Raw genomic sequence first — 17,698 nt, forward strand, 5'->3', positions numbered from 1 at the left:
GAATGCTTTTCCAACAGTCCTTTTATTTTATTTTACCTTTATTTAACCAGGTAGGCCAGTTGAGAACAATTTCTCATTTACAACTGCGACCTGGCCAAGATAAAGCAAAGCAGTACGACACAAACAACAACACAGAGTTACACATGGAGTAAAACAAACATACAGTCAATAATACAATAGAAAAATTTATATACAGTGTGTGTAAATGAGGGAAGATAAGGGAGGTAGGGCAATAAATTGGCCATAGTGGCGAAATAATTACAATTTAGCAATTTAAACACTGGAGTGATAGATGTGCAGAAGATGAATGTGCAGGTAGAGATACTGGGGTGCAAAGGAGGGAAAAATACAGTATGGGGATTAGGTAGTCGGGTGTGCTATTTACAGAATGGCTGTGTACAGGTATAGTGATCGGTAAGCTGCTCTGACAGCTGATGCTTAAAGTTAGAGAGGGAGATATAAGACTCCAGCTTCAGTGATTTTTGCAGTTCGTTCCAGTCATTGGCAGCAGAGAACTGGAAGGAAAGGCGGCCAAAAGGGGGAGTTGGCTTTGGGGATGACCAGTGAAATATACCTGCTGGAGCGCGTGCTACGGGTGGGTGCTGCTATGATGACCAGTGAGCTGAGATAAGGCGGGATAGGAAGCCGATTCTAGATTTAATTTTGGATTGGAGATGCTTAATGTGAGTCTGGAAGAAGAGTTTACAGTCTAACCAGACACCTAGGTATTTGTAGTTGTCCACATATTCTAAGTCAGAACCGTCCAGAGTAGTGATGCTAGTCGGGCGGACGGGTGGGGGCAGCGATCGGTTGAAAAGCATGCATTTAGTTTAACTTGCATTTAAGAGCAGTTGGAGGCCAGGAAGTAGAGTTGTATGGCGTTGAAGCTCATTTGGAGGTTTGTTAATGCAGTGTCCTAAGAAGGGCCAGATGTATACAGATCAAATCAAATTTTATTGGTCACATGGTTATCCGATGTTAATGCGAGTGTAGCGAAATGCTTGTGCTTCTAGTTCCGACAATGCAGTAATAACCAACGTGTAATCTAACCTAACAATTCCACAACTACTACCGTATACACACAAGAGTAAAGGGATGAAGAATATGTACATAAAGATATATGAATGAGTGATGGTACAGAACGGCATAGGCAAGATGCAGTAGATGGTATAGAGTACAGTATATACCTATGAGATGAGTACTGTAGGGTATGTAAACATAAAAGTGGCATAGTTTAAAGTGGCTAGTGATACATGTATTACATAAAGATGGCAAGATGCAGTAGATGGTATAGAGTACAGTATATACATATGACATGAGTAATGTAGGGTATGTAAACATAATATTAAGTGGCATTGTTTAAAGTGGCTAGTGATACATTTTTTACATACATTTTACCATAATTAAAGTGGCTGGAGTTGAGTCAGTATGTTGGCAGCAGCCACTCAATGTTAGTTATGGCTGTTTAACAGTCTGATAACCAGACCAGAGCCTATGGGCCCTGTTAGAAAGGAGTGCACTATATAGAGAATGAGATGCACTTGGAAAACAACCGTATCGTCTATGATTGACTGTGACGTTTTACCCTCCATGTTGCCTCCCATAACGATGAGCTCCTTCAGGTTCTGTTGGAAGGAAGGGTCCAGTCGGACGGCTAGAGCCAGGTTGGTGAGCGGCCCAAGAGCCACCAAGGACACCTGGTCAAGGGAAGAGGAACAAGAAGACATGGCGGCTTGCAACGGTCACATTCCAGGGATTATTAGACCTTAGTGACTTTAAACTATGATCATCATTCGTCCACTGTCTCCCAACGGACTGAAGGCTACTATTGCTAAACATTATCTTTGTGTGTTTCTTTTGTGTTTGAATAGTTATTGGGAAACTCACCCCAAATGGGGAGCCTACAGTACCTGTTTAGGGTTGTCAGATGGGGAGCCTACAGTACCTGTTTAGGGTTGTCAGATGGGGAGACTACAGTACCTGTTAGGGTTGTCAGATGGGGAGCCTACAGTACCTGTTAGGGTTGTCAGATGGGGAGCCTACAGTACCTGTTAGGGTTGTCAGATGGGGAGACTACAGTACCTGTTTAGGGTTGTCAGATGGGGAGACTACAGTACCTGTTAGGGTTGTCAGATGGGGAGACTACAGTACCTGTTTAGGGTTGTCAGATGGGGAGACTACAGTACCTGTTAGGGTTGTCAGATGGGGAGCCTACAGTACCTGTTTAGGGTTGTCAGATGGGGAGACTACAGTACCTGTTTAGGGTTGTCAGATGGGGAGTCTACAGTACCTGTTAGGGTTGTCAGATGGGGAGACTACATTACCTGTTTAGGGTTGTCAGATGGGGAGACTACAGTACCTGTTAGGGTTGTCAGATGGGGAGCCTACAGTACCTGTTAGGGTTGTCAGATGGGGAGACTACAGTACCTGTTAGGGTTGTCAGATGGGGAGACTACAGTACCTGTTAGGGTTGTCAGATGGGGAGACTACAGTACCTGTTAGGGTTGTCAGATGGGGGGCCTACAGTACCTGTTAGGGTTGTCAGATGGGGAGACTACAGTACCTGTTAGGGTTGTCAGATGGGGGGCCTACAGTACCTGTTAGGGTTGTCAGATGGGGAGCCTACAGTACCTGTTTAGGGTTGTCAGATGGGGAGACTACAGTACCTGTTTAGGGTTGTCAGATGGGGAGACTACAGTACCTGTTAGGGTTGTCAGATGGGGAGACTACAGTACCTGTTTAGGGTTGTCAGATGGGGAGACTACAGTACCTGTTAGGGTTGTCAGATGGGGAGCCTACAGTACCTGTTTAGGGTTGTCAGATGGGGAGACTACAGTACCTGTTTAGGGTTGTCAGATGGGGAGTCTACAGTACCTGTTAGGGTTGTCAGATGGGGAGACTACATTACCTGTTTAGGGTTGTCAGATGGGGAGACTACAGTACCTGTTAGGGTTGTCAGATGGGGAGACTACAGTACCTGTTAGGGTTGTCAGATGGGGAGACTACAGTACCTGTTAGGGTTGTCAGATGGGGAGACTACAGTACCTGTTAGGGTTGTCAGATGGGGAGACTACAGTACCTGTTAGGGTTGTCAGATGGGGGGCCTACAGTACCTGTTAGGGTTGTCAGATGGGGAGACTACAGTACCTGTTAGGGTTGTCAGATGGGGAGACTACAGTACCTGTTAGGGTTGTCAGATGGGGAGACTACAGTACCTGTTAGGGTTGTCAGATGGGGAGACTACAGTACCTGTTAGGGTTGTCAGATGGGGGGCCTACAGTACCTGTTAGGGTTGTCAGATGGGGAGACTGCATTACCTGTTTAGGGTTGTCAGATGGGGAGCCTACAGTACCTGTTTAGGGTTGTCAGATGGGGAGACTACAGTACCTGTTAGGGTTGTCAGATGGGGAGCCTACAGTACCTGTTTAGGGTTGTCAGATGGGGAGACTACAGTACCTGTTAGGGTTGTCAGATGGGGAGACTACAGTACCTGTTTAGGGTTGTCAGATGGGGAGTCTACAGTACCTGTTTAGGGTTGTCAGATGGGGAGCCTACAGTACCTGTTTAGGGTTGTCAGATGGGGAGTCTACAGTACCTGTTTAGGGTTGTCAGATGGGGAGCCTACAGTACCTGTTAGGGTTGTCAGATGGGGAGCCTGTTTAGGGTTGTCAGATGGGGAGACTACAGTACCTGTTTAGGGTTGTCAGATGGGGAGCCTACAGTACCTGTTTAGGGTTGTCAGATGGGGAGTCTACAGTACCTGTTTAGGGTTGTCAGATGGGGAGACTACAGTACCTGTTAGGGTTGTCAGATGGGGAGCCTGTTTAGGGTTGTCAGATGGGGAGACTACAGTACCTGTTTAGGGGAGTCTACAGTACCTGTTTAGGGTTGTCAGATGGGGAGACTACAGTACCTGTTTAGGGTTGTCAGATGGGGAGACTACAGTACCTGTTAGGGTTGTCAGATGGGGAGCCTGTTTAGGGTTGTCAGATGGGGAGCCTGTTAGGGTTGTCAGATGGGGAGCCTGTTAGGGTTGTCAGATGGGGGGCCTGTTTAGGGTTGTCAGATGGGGAGACTACAGTACCTGTTTAGGGTTGTCAGATGGGGAGACTACAGTACCTGTTTAGGGTTGTCAGATGGGGAGACTACAGTACCTGTTTAGGGTTGTCAGATGGGGAGACTACAGTACCTGTTTAGGGTTGTCAGATGGGGAGACTACAGTACCTGTTTAGGGTTGTCAGATGGGGAGACTACAGTACCTGTTTAGGGTTGTCAGATGGGGAGTCTACAGTACCTGTTTAGGGTTGTCAGATGGGGAGACTACAGTACCTGTTAGGGTTGTCAGATGGGGAGCCTGTTTAGGGTTGTCAGATGGGGAGACTACAGTACCTGTTTAGGGGAGTCTACAGTACCTGTTTAGGGTTGTCAGATGGGGAGACTACAGTACCTGTTTAGGGTTGTCAGATGGGGAGACTACAGTACCTGTTAGGGTTGTCAGATGGGGAGCCTGTTTAGGGTTGTCAGATGGGGAGCCTGTTTAGGGTTGTCAGATGGGGAGCCTGTTAGGGTTGTCAGATGGGGAGCCTGTTAGGGTTGTCAGATGGGGAGCCTACAGTACCTGTTTAGGGTTGTCAGATGGGGGGCCTGTTTAGGGTTGTCAGATGGGGAGACTACAGTACCTGTTTAGGGTTGTCAGATGGGGAGACTACAGTACCTGTTTAGGGTTGTCAGATGGGGAGACTACAGTACCTGTTTAGGGTTGTCAGATGGGGAGACTACAGTACCTGTTTAGGGTTGTCAGATGGGGAGACTACAGTACCTGTTTAGGGTTGTCAGATGGGGAGCCTACAGTACCTGTTTAGGGTTGTCAGATGGGGAGCCTACAGTACCTGTTTAGGGTTGTCAGATGGGGAGACTACAGTACCTGTTTAGGGTTGTCAGATGGGGAGACTACAGTACCTGTTTAGGGTTGTCAGATGGGGAGACTACAGTACCTGTTTAGGGTTGTCAGATGGGGAGACTACAGTACCTGTTTAGGGTTGTCAGATGGGGAGACTACAGTACCTGTTTAGGGTTGTCAGATGGGGAGACTACAGTACCTGTTTAGGGTTGTCAGATGGGGAGACTACAGTACCTGTTTAGGGTTGTCAGATGGGGAGACTACAGTACCTGTTTAGGGTTGTCAGATGGGGAGACTACAGTACCTGTTTAGGGTTGTCAGATGGGGAGACTACAGTACCTGTTAGGGTTGTCAGATGGGGAGACTACAGTACCTGTTTAGGGTTGTCAGATGGGGAGACTACAGTACCTGTTTAGGGTTGTCAGATGGGGAGACTACAGTACCTGTTTAGGGTTGTCAGATGGGGAGACTACAGTACCTGTTTAGGGTTGTCAGATGGGGAGACTACAGTACCTGTTTAGGGTTGTCAGATGGGGAGACTACAGTACCTGTTTAGGGTTGTCAGATGGGGAGACTACAGTACCTGTTTAGGGTTGTCAGATGGGGAGACTACAGTACCTGTTTAGGGTTGTCAGATGGGGAGACTACAGTACCTGTTTAGGGTTGTCAGATGGGGAGACTACAGTACCTGTTTAGGGTTGTCAGATGGGGAGACTACAGTACCTGTTTAGGGTTGTCAGATGGGGAGACTACAGTACCTGTTTAGGGTTGTCAGATGGGGAGACTACAGTACCTGTTTAGGGTTGTCAGATGGGGAGACTACAGTACCTGTTTAGGGTTGTCAGATGGGGAGACTACAGTACCTGTTTAGGGTTGTCAGATGGGGAGCCTACAGTACCTGTTTAGGGTTGTCAGATGGGGAGACTACAGTACCTGTTTAGGGTTGTCAGATGGGGAGACTACAGTACCTGTTTAGGGTTGTCAGATGGGGAGACTACAGTACCTGTTTAGGGTTGTCAGATGGGGAGACTACAGTACCTGTTTAGGGTTGTCAGATGGGGAGACTACAGTACCTGTTAGGGTTGTCAGATGGGGAGACTACAGTACCTGTTAGGGTTGTCAGATGGGGAGACTACAGTACCTGTTAGGGTTGTCAGATGGGGAGACTACAGTACCTGTTTAGGGTTGTCAGATGGGGAGACTACAGTACCTGTTTAGGGTTGTCAGATGGGGAGACTACAGTACCTGTTTAGGGTTGTCAGATGGGGAGACTACAGTACCTGTTTAGGGTTGTCAGATGGGGAGACTACAGTACCTGTTTAGGGTTGTCAGATGGGGAGACTACAGTACCTGTTTAGGGTTGTCAGATGGGGAGACTACAGTACCTGTTTAGGGTTGTCAGATGGGGAGACTACAGTACCTGTTAGGGTTGTCAGATGGGGAGACTACAGTACCTGTTTAGGGTTGTCAGATGGGGAGCCTACAGTACCTGTTAGGGTTGTCAGATGGGGAGACTACAGTACCTGTTTAGGGTTGTCAGATGGGGAGCCTACAGTACCTGTTTAGGGTTGTCAGATGGGGAGACTACAGTACCTGTTAGGGTTGTCAGATGGGGAGACTACAGTACCTGTTAGGGTTGTCAGATGGGGAGACTACAGTACCTGTTTAGGGTTGTCAGATGGGGAGACTACAGTACCTGTTAGGGTTGTCAGATGGGGAGACTACAGTACCTGTTAGGGTTGTCAGATGGGGAGACTACAGTACCTGTTAGGGTTGTCAGATGGGGAGACTACAGTACCTGTTAGGGTTGTCAGATGGGGAGACTACAGTACCTGTTTAGGGTTGTCAGATGGGGAGACTACAGTACCTGTTTAGGGTTGTCAGATGGGGAGACTACAGTACCTGTTTAGGGTTGTCAGATGGGGAGACTACAGTACCTGTTTAGGGTTGTCAGATGGGGAGACTACAGTACCTGTTTAGGGTTGTCAGATGGGGAGACTACAGTACCTGTTAGGGTTGTCAGATGGGGAGACTACAGTACCTGTTTAGGGTTGTCAGATGGGGAGCCTACAGTACCTGTTAGGGTTGTCAGATGGGGAGACTACAGTACCTGTTTAGGGTTGTCAGATGGGGAGCCTACAGTACCTGTTTAGGGTTGTCAGATGGGGAGACTACAGTACCTGTTAGGGTTGTCAGATGGGGAGACTACAGTACCTGTTAGGGTTGTCAGATGGGGAGACTACAGTACCTGTTTAGGGTTGTCAGATGGGGAGACTACAGTACCTGTTAGGGTTGTCAGATGGGGAGACTACAGTACCTGTTAGGGTTGTCAGATGGGGAGACTACAGTACCTGTTTAGGGTTGTCAGATGGGGAGACTACAGTACCTGTTTAGGGTTGTCAGATGGGGAGACTACAGTACCTGTTTAGGGTTGTCAGATGGGGAGACTACAGTACCTGTTTAGGGTTGTCAGATGGGGAGACTACAGTACCTGTTTAGGGTTGTCAGCCACCAGTCTGATCATGGCAGTAACAGCATGTTCTGTCTGGAGCTTCTCCTTCCACTGTGGGTCTCTATCCTCCAGCACGTCTCCCAGCCCGTCTGTCCCAAAGTGGTCGCTGAAAGCCTTGGTGGCCCCCACCAGGGGACCAGCGGCTCCCTGGAACACTGGGATCTAGGAGAAACATACATAGCCGTATGTTATGAGCTTCCCATATTACCTTTAGGTCATTCAGATGACCAAGTGTGGTATGAATGAATGTCACACGTGTGATGATGTATACTGGTCAAGAAAATACAGACACTTGGGGGGGGGGGGGGAGCCTCTCTGAGCTTGTGTGCGTTCACAGACAGGCGCTTGGGGGGGGGGGGGGGGGGGCTGGGTTTCCTACCTTTGTGCGTTCACAGACAGACACTTGGGGGGGGGGGGGGAAGCTGGGTTTCCTACCTTTGTGCGTTCACAGACAGACACTTGGGGGGGGAAGGAAGCTGGGTTTCCTACCTGTGTGCGTTCACAGACAGACACTTGGGGGGGGGGGAAGCTGGGTTTCCTACCTTTGTGCGTTCACAGACAGACACTTGGGGGGGGGGGGGGAAGCTGGGTTTCCTACCTGTGTGCGTTCACAGACACTGGGGGGGGGGGAAGCTGGGTTTCCTACCTGTGTGCGTTCACAGACAGACACTTGGGGGGGGGGAGGAAGCTGGGTTTCCTACCTGTGTGCGTTCACAGACAGACACTTGGGGGGGGGGAAGCTGGGTTTCCTACCTTTGTGCGTTCACAGACAGACACTTGGGGGGGGGGGGGGGGAAGCTGGGTTTCTTACCTATGTGCGTTCACAGACAGACACTTGGGGGGGGGGAAGCTGGGTTTCCTACCTTTGTGCGTTCACAGACAGACACTTGGGGGGGGGGGGGGGGGGGAGCTGGGTTTCCTACCTGTGTGTGTTCACAGTCAGACACTTGGGGGGGGGGAAGGAAGCTGGGTTTCCTACCTGTGTGTGTTCACAGACAGACACTTGGGGGGGGAAGGAAGCTGGGTTTCCTACCTGTGTGTGTTCACAGTCAGACACTTGGGGGGGGAAGGAAGCTGGGTTTCCTACCTGTGTGTGTTCACAGTCAGACACTTGGGGGGGGAAGGAAGCTGGGTTTCCTACCTGTGTGTGTTCACAGTCAGACACTTGGGGGGGGGAAGGAAGCTGGGGTTCTTACCTATGTGCGTTCACAGACAGACACTTGGGGGGGGGGGAAGCTGGGTTTCCTACCTTTGTGCGTTCACAGACAGACACTTGGGGGGGGGGGGGGGGGGGGGGGGGGAGCTGGGTTTCCTACCTGTGTGTGTTCACAGTCAGACACTTGGGGGGGGAAGGAAGCTGGGTTTCCTACCTGTGTGTGTTCACAGACAGACACTTGGGGGGGGAAGGAAGCTGGGTTTCCTACCTGTGTGTGTTCACAGTCAGACACTTGGGGGGGGAAGGAAGCTGGGTTTCCTACCTGTGTGTGTTCACAGTCAGACACTTGGGGGGGGAAGGAAGCTGGGTTTCCTACCTGTGTGCGTTCACAGACAGACAGCACCAGCAGCACATTCTGACAGACGTTGTCCACATCAGTATTCCCGAAGCAGCATGTTATCCCCAGGATCTGCAGGCCTGGAGCAGCCAGGGCCATCATTATCGCCTGGGCGTCATCTATACCTGCATCTGTGTCTATTATCACCAGCTTTTGGGCCATGGTGGCAGATCAGCTGCACAGGGGGAACATTTGTAAAAATTAATAATAATTTAAAAAAAGCCTTATCTTTGGAGTTTAAATTATATTTAGGGAGAACAGGAGGAGTATTGTAGAAGTGCATTATCAAGTTATCAATGTCACACATAGAACATAAAAGTGTTAAATACTGCACAATTTAAAACATTTGCCCCTAACCCACATTTCCTGTATTATTATATTTATGCTAAAATGTTTATTCTATTCTACTGAGCCATTTACTTTATGTTCGTATTGTTATATTTGATTATGTCCTGTTTTGACATTGAGAAAGAACCTGTACGCATTTCCCTGGACGTGTATAGCATACCGTGTGAATCCCTCTAACGCCCAGGAAGCTCGGACTCCGTTAGATAGCTCTGTAAGCGTTATAATGTAAAAACGCATTTGTTATTCACAAACACAAAACAGGAGTTTCGCTGAACAACTTTCTAACTAAGTCTATATGAGCTCAATACATTGGAAGTGCAAAAAAGGCATGTAAATGTTTTTGGAAGTACACAACGAGAGTAAATGAAGACAGTTAATCGGCGAATAACGAATGTATTTTGACACTATAACGCGTGCAGCGCCGTCTAACGGGAGGTCTAATCGGAGCTTCTCGGGCATTATGTTCAAAATAACTGAACTCGGAAACTGTAACAAAACAACAACATAATAATCGGGCTCCGCGGACTTGGAAAATCGTTTTGAACGTGCATCCAACTCAGAATTTCAAGTTGGTAACTCGGGTGTCTGTCTAGAGTACCATTAGCGAGAAGACAAGTCATATGACTCGTTGACGTCTCCAACGCACACATACTGGAGCAGTATATCCCTAAAGAAACTTGATAAGAATTACTGTCATTCAAATACCAAGACTTACCAATATTTTAATTAAACGACCACTGCTTCGTGTTGTGCAGATCAGACTTTAGTGGAATAACAACTGCTTCCTGCTAACTGGTTGTATGTATACACGTGTCGCCTTTTCTGATGTACAACCAGGTAGCAAGTCAGAAATTACAGAATTTCTTAATTCAGACTAGCACTTGAACGCGGCAGTAGAAAACATACGACGTCCTGCATGTGAATCGACTTACTCTGGCAAGTGAGTGTTTTTGTCAATACGTGCGACAATTTACCTAGAAGAAAAAACTAAATAAATGTATTAGTCAAGAAGCCATAACTTTACGTTGAGTAAAGTTATGCCTTCTATGACGCGTTCAAAACAACTGGGAATTCGAAAATCTCCAATTTATATATAGTTAACCTAGGACGCAACCCGGATATAGACTGTCCGTGAATCGACGTATGCGAATAGATTTTCACTAGTTACTACAGCCATAAAGTCAAAATTGTCTACATTGTAAAAAGTTAATAAAACAAAATATGCTTTTGGTCTTGAAGCTGCAGTATGTTACTTTTTGGGGTGACCCTTAACAAATTCACATTAGAAATGTGAGTTAAACAGTAGATCTGCCATTCTAATTGAAAGCCAGTCTAAAGAAGCGGTAGATCTGTTCTATGTGCACTATTTCTATGCTTCCCATTCTTTCATCAATGTCTGTTTTTTAAGTCTTTTACTTTCGGTTCTGTACACCAGCTTCAAACAACTGAAAATATAATATTATTGGTTCTGGAAAATATATTTCACAGCAGTTTAGATGGTACAATGATTCTCTACACACTATAAATTGCTTGTTTTGTTACATAAACTGAAATTAGGCGAACTATTAGAATTTTTGCAACCAGGAAATGGCGGCAAGATCTCTGTATATGCCGCAAAAAGCATGCTCCAGCGGCAGAGTCGATATCAGCGCTTATAAACCCAAGGTCGTTACAATACTGTAACTAATTAGCTGTGTTACTGAGGCAACACACAGCTCATTTTACTGTATTAAATACTGAGGTAAAACACAGCTCATTATACTATATTAACTACTGAGGTAACACACAGCTCATTATACTGTATTAAATACTGAGGTTAAACAGTTAAACCAAAGGGAAACTTTTGGGATTTACAAACTACAGGCCACTAAGTACCCTGGTTTAAATGAAGATATGGATTTACAAACTACAGGCCACTAAGTACCCTGGTTTAAATGGAGATATGGATTTACAAACTACAGGCCACTAAGTACCCTGGTTTAAATGGAGATATGGATTTACAAACTACAGGCCACTAAGTACCCTGGTTTAAATGAAGATATGGATTTACAAACTACAGGCCACCAAATACCCTGGTTTAAATGAAGATATGGATTTACAAACTACAGGCCACCAAATACCCTGGTTTAAATGAAGATATGGATTTACAAACTACAGGCCACTAAATACCCTGGTTTAAATGAAGATATGGATTTACAAACTACAGGCCACTAAATACCCTGGTTTAAATGAAGATATGGATTTACAAACTACAGGCCACTAAGTACCCTGGTTTAAATGAAGATATGGATTTACAAACTACAGGCCACTAAATACCCTGGTTTAAATGAAGATATGGATTTACAAACTACAGGCCACTAAATACCCTGGTTTAAATGAAGATATGGATTTACAAACTACAGGCCACTAAGTACCCTGGTTTAAATGAAGATATGGATTTACAAACTACAGGCCACTAAGTACCCTGGTTTAAATGAAGATATGGATTTACAAACTACAGGCCACCAAATACCCTGGTTTAAATGAAGATATGAATTTACAAACTACAGGCCACTAAATACCCTGGTTTAAATGAAGATATGGATTTACAAACTACAGGCCACTAAATACCCTGGTTTAAATGAAGATATGGATTTACAAACTACAGGCCACTAAATACCCTGGTTTAAATGAAGATATGGATTTACAAACTACAGGCCACTAAATACCCTGGTTTAAATGAAGATATGGATTTACAAACTACAGGCCACTAAATACCCTGGTTTAAATGAAGATATGGATTTACAAACTACAGGCCACTAAGTACCCTGGTTTAAATGAAGATATGGATTTACAAACTACAGGCCACTAAGTACCCTGGTTTAAATGAAGATATGGATTTACAAACTACAGGCCACCAAATACCCTGGTTTAAATGAAGATATGGATTTACAAACTACAGGCCACTAAGTACCCTGGTTTAAATGAAGATATGGATTTACAAACTACAGGCCACCAAATACCCTGGTTTAAATGAAGATATGGATTTACAAACTACAGGCTACTAAGTACCCTGGTTTTAAAAAATGCGGCGGCAGGTAGCCTAGTGGTTAGAGCGTTGGGCCAGGAACCGAAAGGTTGCTAGATCGAATCCCAGAGCTGACAAGGTAAAACTCTGTCATTCTGCCCCCTGATCAAGCCAGTTAACCCACTGTTCCTAGGCCAGTTAACCCACTGTTCCTAGGCCAGTTAACCCACTGTTCCTAGGCCAGTTAACCCACTGTTCCTAGGCCAGTTAACCCACTGTTCCTAGGCCGTCATTGTAAAATAAGAATTTGTTCATAACTGGTTTGTCTAGTTAAATAAAGGTTAAGTAAAATAAATGAAGATAGGAATTTCTCTCCTTCCCTGTAGAAGTCCCTTTGCTGTCATCTAGTGGACATTTGCCCTCAGCTATCTTTCCTTGTTTGCTGTGCTCTAGTGTACTGTGGAATAGAGGTCGACCTCTACTATGGAATAGATGGCTCTAGTGTACTATGGAATAGAGGTCGACCTCTACTATGGAATAGATGGCTCTAGTGTACTACGGAATAGAGGTCGACCTCTACTATGGAATAGATGGCTCTAGTGTACTATGGAATAGAGGTCGACCTCTACTATGGAATAGATGGCTCTAGTGTACTATGGAATAGAGGTCGACCTCTACTATGGAATAGATGGCTCTAGTGTACTATGGAATAGAGGTCGACCTCTACTATGGAATAGATGGCTCTAGTGTACTATGGAATAGAGGTCGACCTCTACTATGGAATAGATGGCTCTAGTGTACTGTGGAATAGAGGTCGACCTCTACTATGGAATAGATGGCTCTAGTGTACTATGGAATAGAGGTCGACCTCTACTATGGAATAGATGGCTCTAGTGTACTACGGAATAGAGGTCGACCTCTACTATGGAATAGATGGCTCTAGTGTACTATGGAATAGAGGTCGACCTCTACTATGGAATAGATGGCTCTAGTGTACTATGGAATAGAGGTCGACCTCTACTATGGAATAGATGGCTCTAGTGTACTACGGAATAGAGGTCGACCTCTACTATGGAATAGATGGCTCTAGTGTACTACGGAATAGAGGTCGACCTCTACTATGGAATAGATGGCTCTAGTGTACTATGGAATAGAGGTCGACCTCTACTATGGAATAGATGGCTCTAGTGTACTATGGAATAGAGGTCGACCTCTACTATGGAATAGATGGCTCTAGTGTACTACGGAATAGAGGTCGACCTCTACTATGGAATAGATGGCTCTAGTGTACTACGGAATAGAGGTCGACCTCTACTATGGAATAGATGGCTCTAGTGTACTATGGAATAGATGGCTCTAGTGTACTAAGGAATAGAGGTCGACCTCTACTATGGAATAGATGGCTCTAGTGTACTACGGAATAGAGGTCGACCTCTACTATGGAATAGATGGCTCTAGTGTACTATGGAATAGAGGTCGACCTCTACTATGGAATAGATGGCTCTAGTGTACTATGGAATAGAGGTCGACCTCTACTATGGAATAGATGGCTCTAGTGTACTATGGAATAGAGGTCGACCTCTACTATGGAATAGATGGCTCTAGTGTACTATGGAATAGAGGTCGACCTCTACTATGGAATAGATGGCTCTAGTGTACTATGGAATAGAGGTCGACCTCTACTATGGAATAGATGGCTCTAGTGTACTGTGGAATAGAGGTCGACCTCTACTATGGAATAGATGGCTCTAGTGTACTATGGAATAGAGGTCGACCTCTACTAGGGAATAGATGGCTCTAGTGTACTATGGAATAGAGGTCGACCTCTACTATGGAATAGATGGCTCTAGTGTACTGTGGAATAGAGGTCGACCTCTACTATGGAATAGATGGCTCTAGTGTACTGTGGAATAGAGGTCGACCTCTACTATGGAATAGATGGCTCTAGTGTACTATGGAATAGAGGTCGACCTCTACTGTGGAATAGATGGCTCTAGTGTACTATGGAATAGAGGTCGACCTCTACTATGGAATAGATGGCTCTAGTGTACTATGGAATAGAGGTCGACCTCTACTATGGAATAGATGGCTCTAGTGTACTGTGGAATAGAGGTCGACCTCTACTATGGAATAGATGGCTCTAGTGTACTATGGAATAGAGGTCGACCTCTACTATGGAATAGATGGCTCTAGTGTACTACGGAATAGAGGTCGACCTCTACTATGGAATAGATCCCTCTCCTATTCTTAACCACTCCCAGTCATATTCAAGGTCACCTTTCTAGGCATTCTGATGCTTCTACCTTAGAGTTGACATTTTTTTGATATCACATCTACAGTATTTCACATTTTAATGTGTATAGTATTGCTTACTAGGTGTTGTCGAATGAATTTTGTAACCACTCCCTGTTCAAATCAGGACTGATTGGAAAAAGCCGTTCAAAAGTAGACATTGCATTATCATTTCTTTGTACTCGCTGACGATGGCCACGCAGCCGAAACGCATCACAGGTTGTAAACTTTTTTTCCATTGAACATGCCATACAAATAAAGGCATTTTTAGTTAATTATATAAAGAGTGCATTGGTCTTTCTTTCTTTTTGACAGCTATATGATGTGTTTCCAGTCTCCTACCCATCTCCCAGGGGGAGGCTCTACAGCTGGGGTGTCAAACTCATTCCACGGAGGGCCTAGTGTCTACAGGTTTTTGTTTTTTCCTTTCAATAAAGCCCTAGACAACCAGGTGTGGGGAGTTCCTAACTAATTAGTGATGTTAATTCATCAATCAAGTATGAGGGAGGAGCGAAAACCCGCAGACACTCGCCCCCCCGTGGAATGAGTTTGACACCTGTGCTCTACAGATTATAAGGTTCCAGCCTCCCTTTGAGGAGATTAAGTCTGGTCCCTTTCACAGGCAACGCTACTCTGACGTGGTAATACTCTTGACACTGACATCTCTCGTGTCCATTGCCAATGTATTTCCATAAGGACCTCCCATTACGAAATGACATGCTGAATCATCGAGAAATTCTTACTTCCTGACAAATAGACCTTCTAGTTTGATTCAGGGCTTAACATAGTGAAATATATCATTTGGTAAGTATAAATGCCATTTGGCAATTGTTCACTGACTTTTGGGTTCGGAAGCCGACTTCCTATGATCATATATGGCAAATGGACAAAACATAGGCCTTATGGACAAACTCATTCAAATATGGACAAACTCAATAAAATAAGACAAATGTATGTCCATACAGTTACTACATATGTATATGTTATTTTTTTGAAGAACGGTCCAAAAAGCACTTTTTATGAGGTTTTAAAATTTTGAACAAAATGTCAGATTTTCAGAATTTCCCCCGTGGGACCTGACTGAGACCATTTCCCATATGGAAATCTGTGGTTGAGCGCGCTCGCCCCCCTATGGGAGTTTTGGTTTCTTACACTTGGCATTTGTAATCTTCCGGATGCAATATGGTTTTGATGAACTGCTGACCATTTGAGTGGTTATTTGCGATTGTGTATATGGTTCGCCCAATGCCAATAAGTTGCCATTCATTTTTACCCATTTCATAGGGGTCTTCCCTTACATAAGTATTCACACCCCTAAGTCAATACTTTGTAGAAGCACCTTTGGCAGCGATTTAAAGCTGTGAGCCATTCTGGGTAAGTCTCTAAGAGCTTTCCACACCTAGATTGTGCAACATTTGCCCATTATTCTTGAAAAGATTTATCAAGCTCTGTCGAATTGTTTGTTGATCATTGCTAGACAACCAATTTCAGGTCTTGCAATAGATTTTCAAACAGATTTAAGTCAAAATTGTAACTCGGCCACTCAGAAACATTCACTGTCTTCTTGGTAAGCAACTCCAGTGTAGATTTGGCCTTGTGTTTTAGATTATTATCCTGTTGAACGGTGAATTCATCTCCCAGTGTCTGGTGGATAGCAGACTGAACCAGGTTTTCCTCTAGGATTTGACCTTGTGTTAGATTATTATCCTGTTGAAAGGTGAATTCATCTCCCAGTGTCTGGTAGAAAGCAGACTGAACCAGGTTTTCCTCTTGGATTTTGCCTGTGCTTAGCTCCATTCGGTTTCTTTTTTATCCTGAAAAACTGCTCAGTTCTTAACAACTAAACTCAGCAAAAAAAGAAACGTCCCTTTTTCAGGACCCTGTCTTTCAAAGATAATTTGTAAAAATCAAAATAACTTCACAGATCTTCTTTGTAAAGGGTTTAAACATTGTTTCCCATGCTTGTTTAATGAACAATAAACAATTAATGAAAATGCACCTGTGGAACGGTCATTAAGACACTAACAGCTTACAGACGGTAGGCAATTAAGGTCACAGTTATGAAAACTTAGGACACTAAAGAGGCCTTTCTACTGACTGAAAAACACCAAAGGAAAGATGCCCAGGGTCCCTGCTCATCTGCGTGAATGTGCCTTAGGCATGCTGCAAGGAGGCATGACGAATGGAGATGTGGCCAGGGCAATAAATTGCAATGTTCGTACTGTGAGACGCCTAAGACAGCGCTACAGGGAGACAGGACGGACAGCTGATCATCCTCGCAGTGGCAGACCATATGAAACAACACCTGCACAGGATCGGTACATCCAAACATCACACCTGCGGGACAGGTACAGGATGGCAACAACTGCCCGAGTTACACCAGGAACGCACAATCCCCCCATCAGTGCTCAGACTGTCCGCAATAGGCTGAGAGAGGCTGGACTGAGGGCTTGTAGGCCTGTTGTAAGGCAGGTCCTCACTAGACATCACCAGCAAAAACATTGCCTATGGGCACAAACCCACCGTCGCTGGACCAGACAGGACGGGCAAAAAGTGCTCTTCACTGACAAGTCACAGTTTTGTCTCACCAGGGGTGATGGTCGGATTCGCGTTTATCGTCAAAGGAATGAGCTGAGGCCTGTACTCTGGAGCGGGATCGATTTGGAGGTGGAGGGTCCGTCATGGTCTGGGGCGGTGTGTCACAGCATCATCGGACTGAGCTTGTTGTCATTGCAGGCAATCTCAACGCTGTGCGTTACAGGGAAGACATCCTCCTCCCTCATGTGGTACCCTTCCTGCAGGCTCATCCTGACATGACCCTCCAGCATGACAATGCCACCAGCCATACTGCTCGTTCTGTGCGTGATTTCCTGCAAGACAGGAATGTCAGTGTTCTGTCATGGCCAGTGAAGAGCCCGGATCTCAATCCCATTGAGCACATCTGGGACCTGTTGGATCGGAGGGTGAGGGCTAGGGCCATTCCCCCCAGAAATGTCCGGGGACTTGCAGGTGCCTTGGTGGAAGAGTGGGGTAACATCTCACAGCAAGAACTGGCAAGTCTGGTGCCGTCCATGAGGAGGAGATGC

General features: G+C 45.6%; 1 protein-coding gene and 1 long non-coding RNA gene across 11 annotated transcripts; both read right to left on the bottom strand.

Moving 5' to 3' along the window:
• Positions 1-841: 841 nt before the first annotated feature.
• si:ch211-201h21.5 (uncharacterized protein LOC555526 homolog) lies at positions 842-9,915 on the bottom strand. The gene is made up of 5 exons (XM_055939329.1): positions 9,474-9,915; positions 8,945-9,140; positions 7,392-7,574; positions 1,482-1,697; positions 842-916 (listed from the first exon to the last, which is right to left on the bottom strand). The coding sequence occupies exons 2-5, from the start codon at positions 9,125-9,127 to the stop codon at positions 842-844; spliced, it is 657 nt and encodes a 218-aa protein (XP_055795304.1). The 5' UTR covers positions 9,128-9,140; positions 9,474-9,915.
• Positions 1,709-7,345, bottom strand: LOC129867610 (uncharacterized). Of its 10 annotated transcripts, none has more exons than XR_008761651.1 (6): positions 7,115-7,345; positions 5,240-7,045; positions 3,457-4,412; positions 2,702-3,249; positions 2,049-2,495; positions 1,709-1,980 (listed from the first exon to the last, which is right to left on the bottom strand). It is a non-coding gene; the product is annotated as an uncharacterized LOC129867610 (long non-coding RNA). The 10 variants fall into 10 exon arrangements; XR_008761647.1 differs by having other exon boundaries at positions 5,240-7,080; XR_008761650.1 differs by having other exon boundaries at positions 5,240-6,941; positions 6,977-7,345.
• Positions 9,916-17,698: the final 7,783 nt, after the last annotated feature.

The sequence above is a fragment of the Salvelinus fontinalis genome, chromosome 12 (genome assembly GCF_029448725.1).
Source record: "Salvelinus fontinalis isolate EN_2023a chromosome 12, ASM2944872v1, whole genome shotgun sequence".
Taxonomy (NCBI): domain Eukaryota; kingdom Metazoa; phylum Chordata; class Actinopteri; order Salmoniformes; family Salmonidae; genus Salvelinus; species Salvelinus fontinalis.

What these genes read in the sequence shown, in the direction of transcription:
- si:ch211-201h21.5 (XM_055939329.1), bottom strand. Translation starts at nt 9,127, where the DNA reads ATGGCCCAAAAGCTGGTGATAATAGACACAGATGCAGGTATAGATGAC. An exon ending in CTGTCTGTGAACGCACACAG is followed by an intron (nt 7,575 to 8,944) that starts GTAGGAAACCCA and finishes TGTTTCTCCTAG; the next exon opens with ATCCCAGTGTTCCAGGGAGC. An exon ending in TGGCTGACAACCCTAAACAG is followed by an intron (nt 1,698 to 7,391) that starts GTACTGTAGTCT and finishes TCCCTTGACCAG; the next exon opens with GTGTCCTTGGTGGCTCTTGG.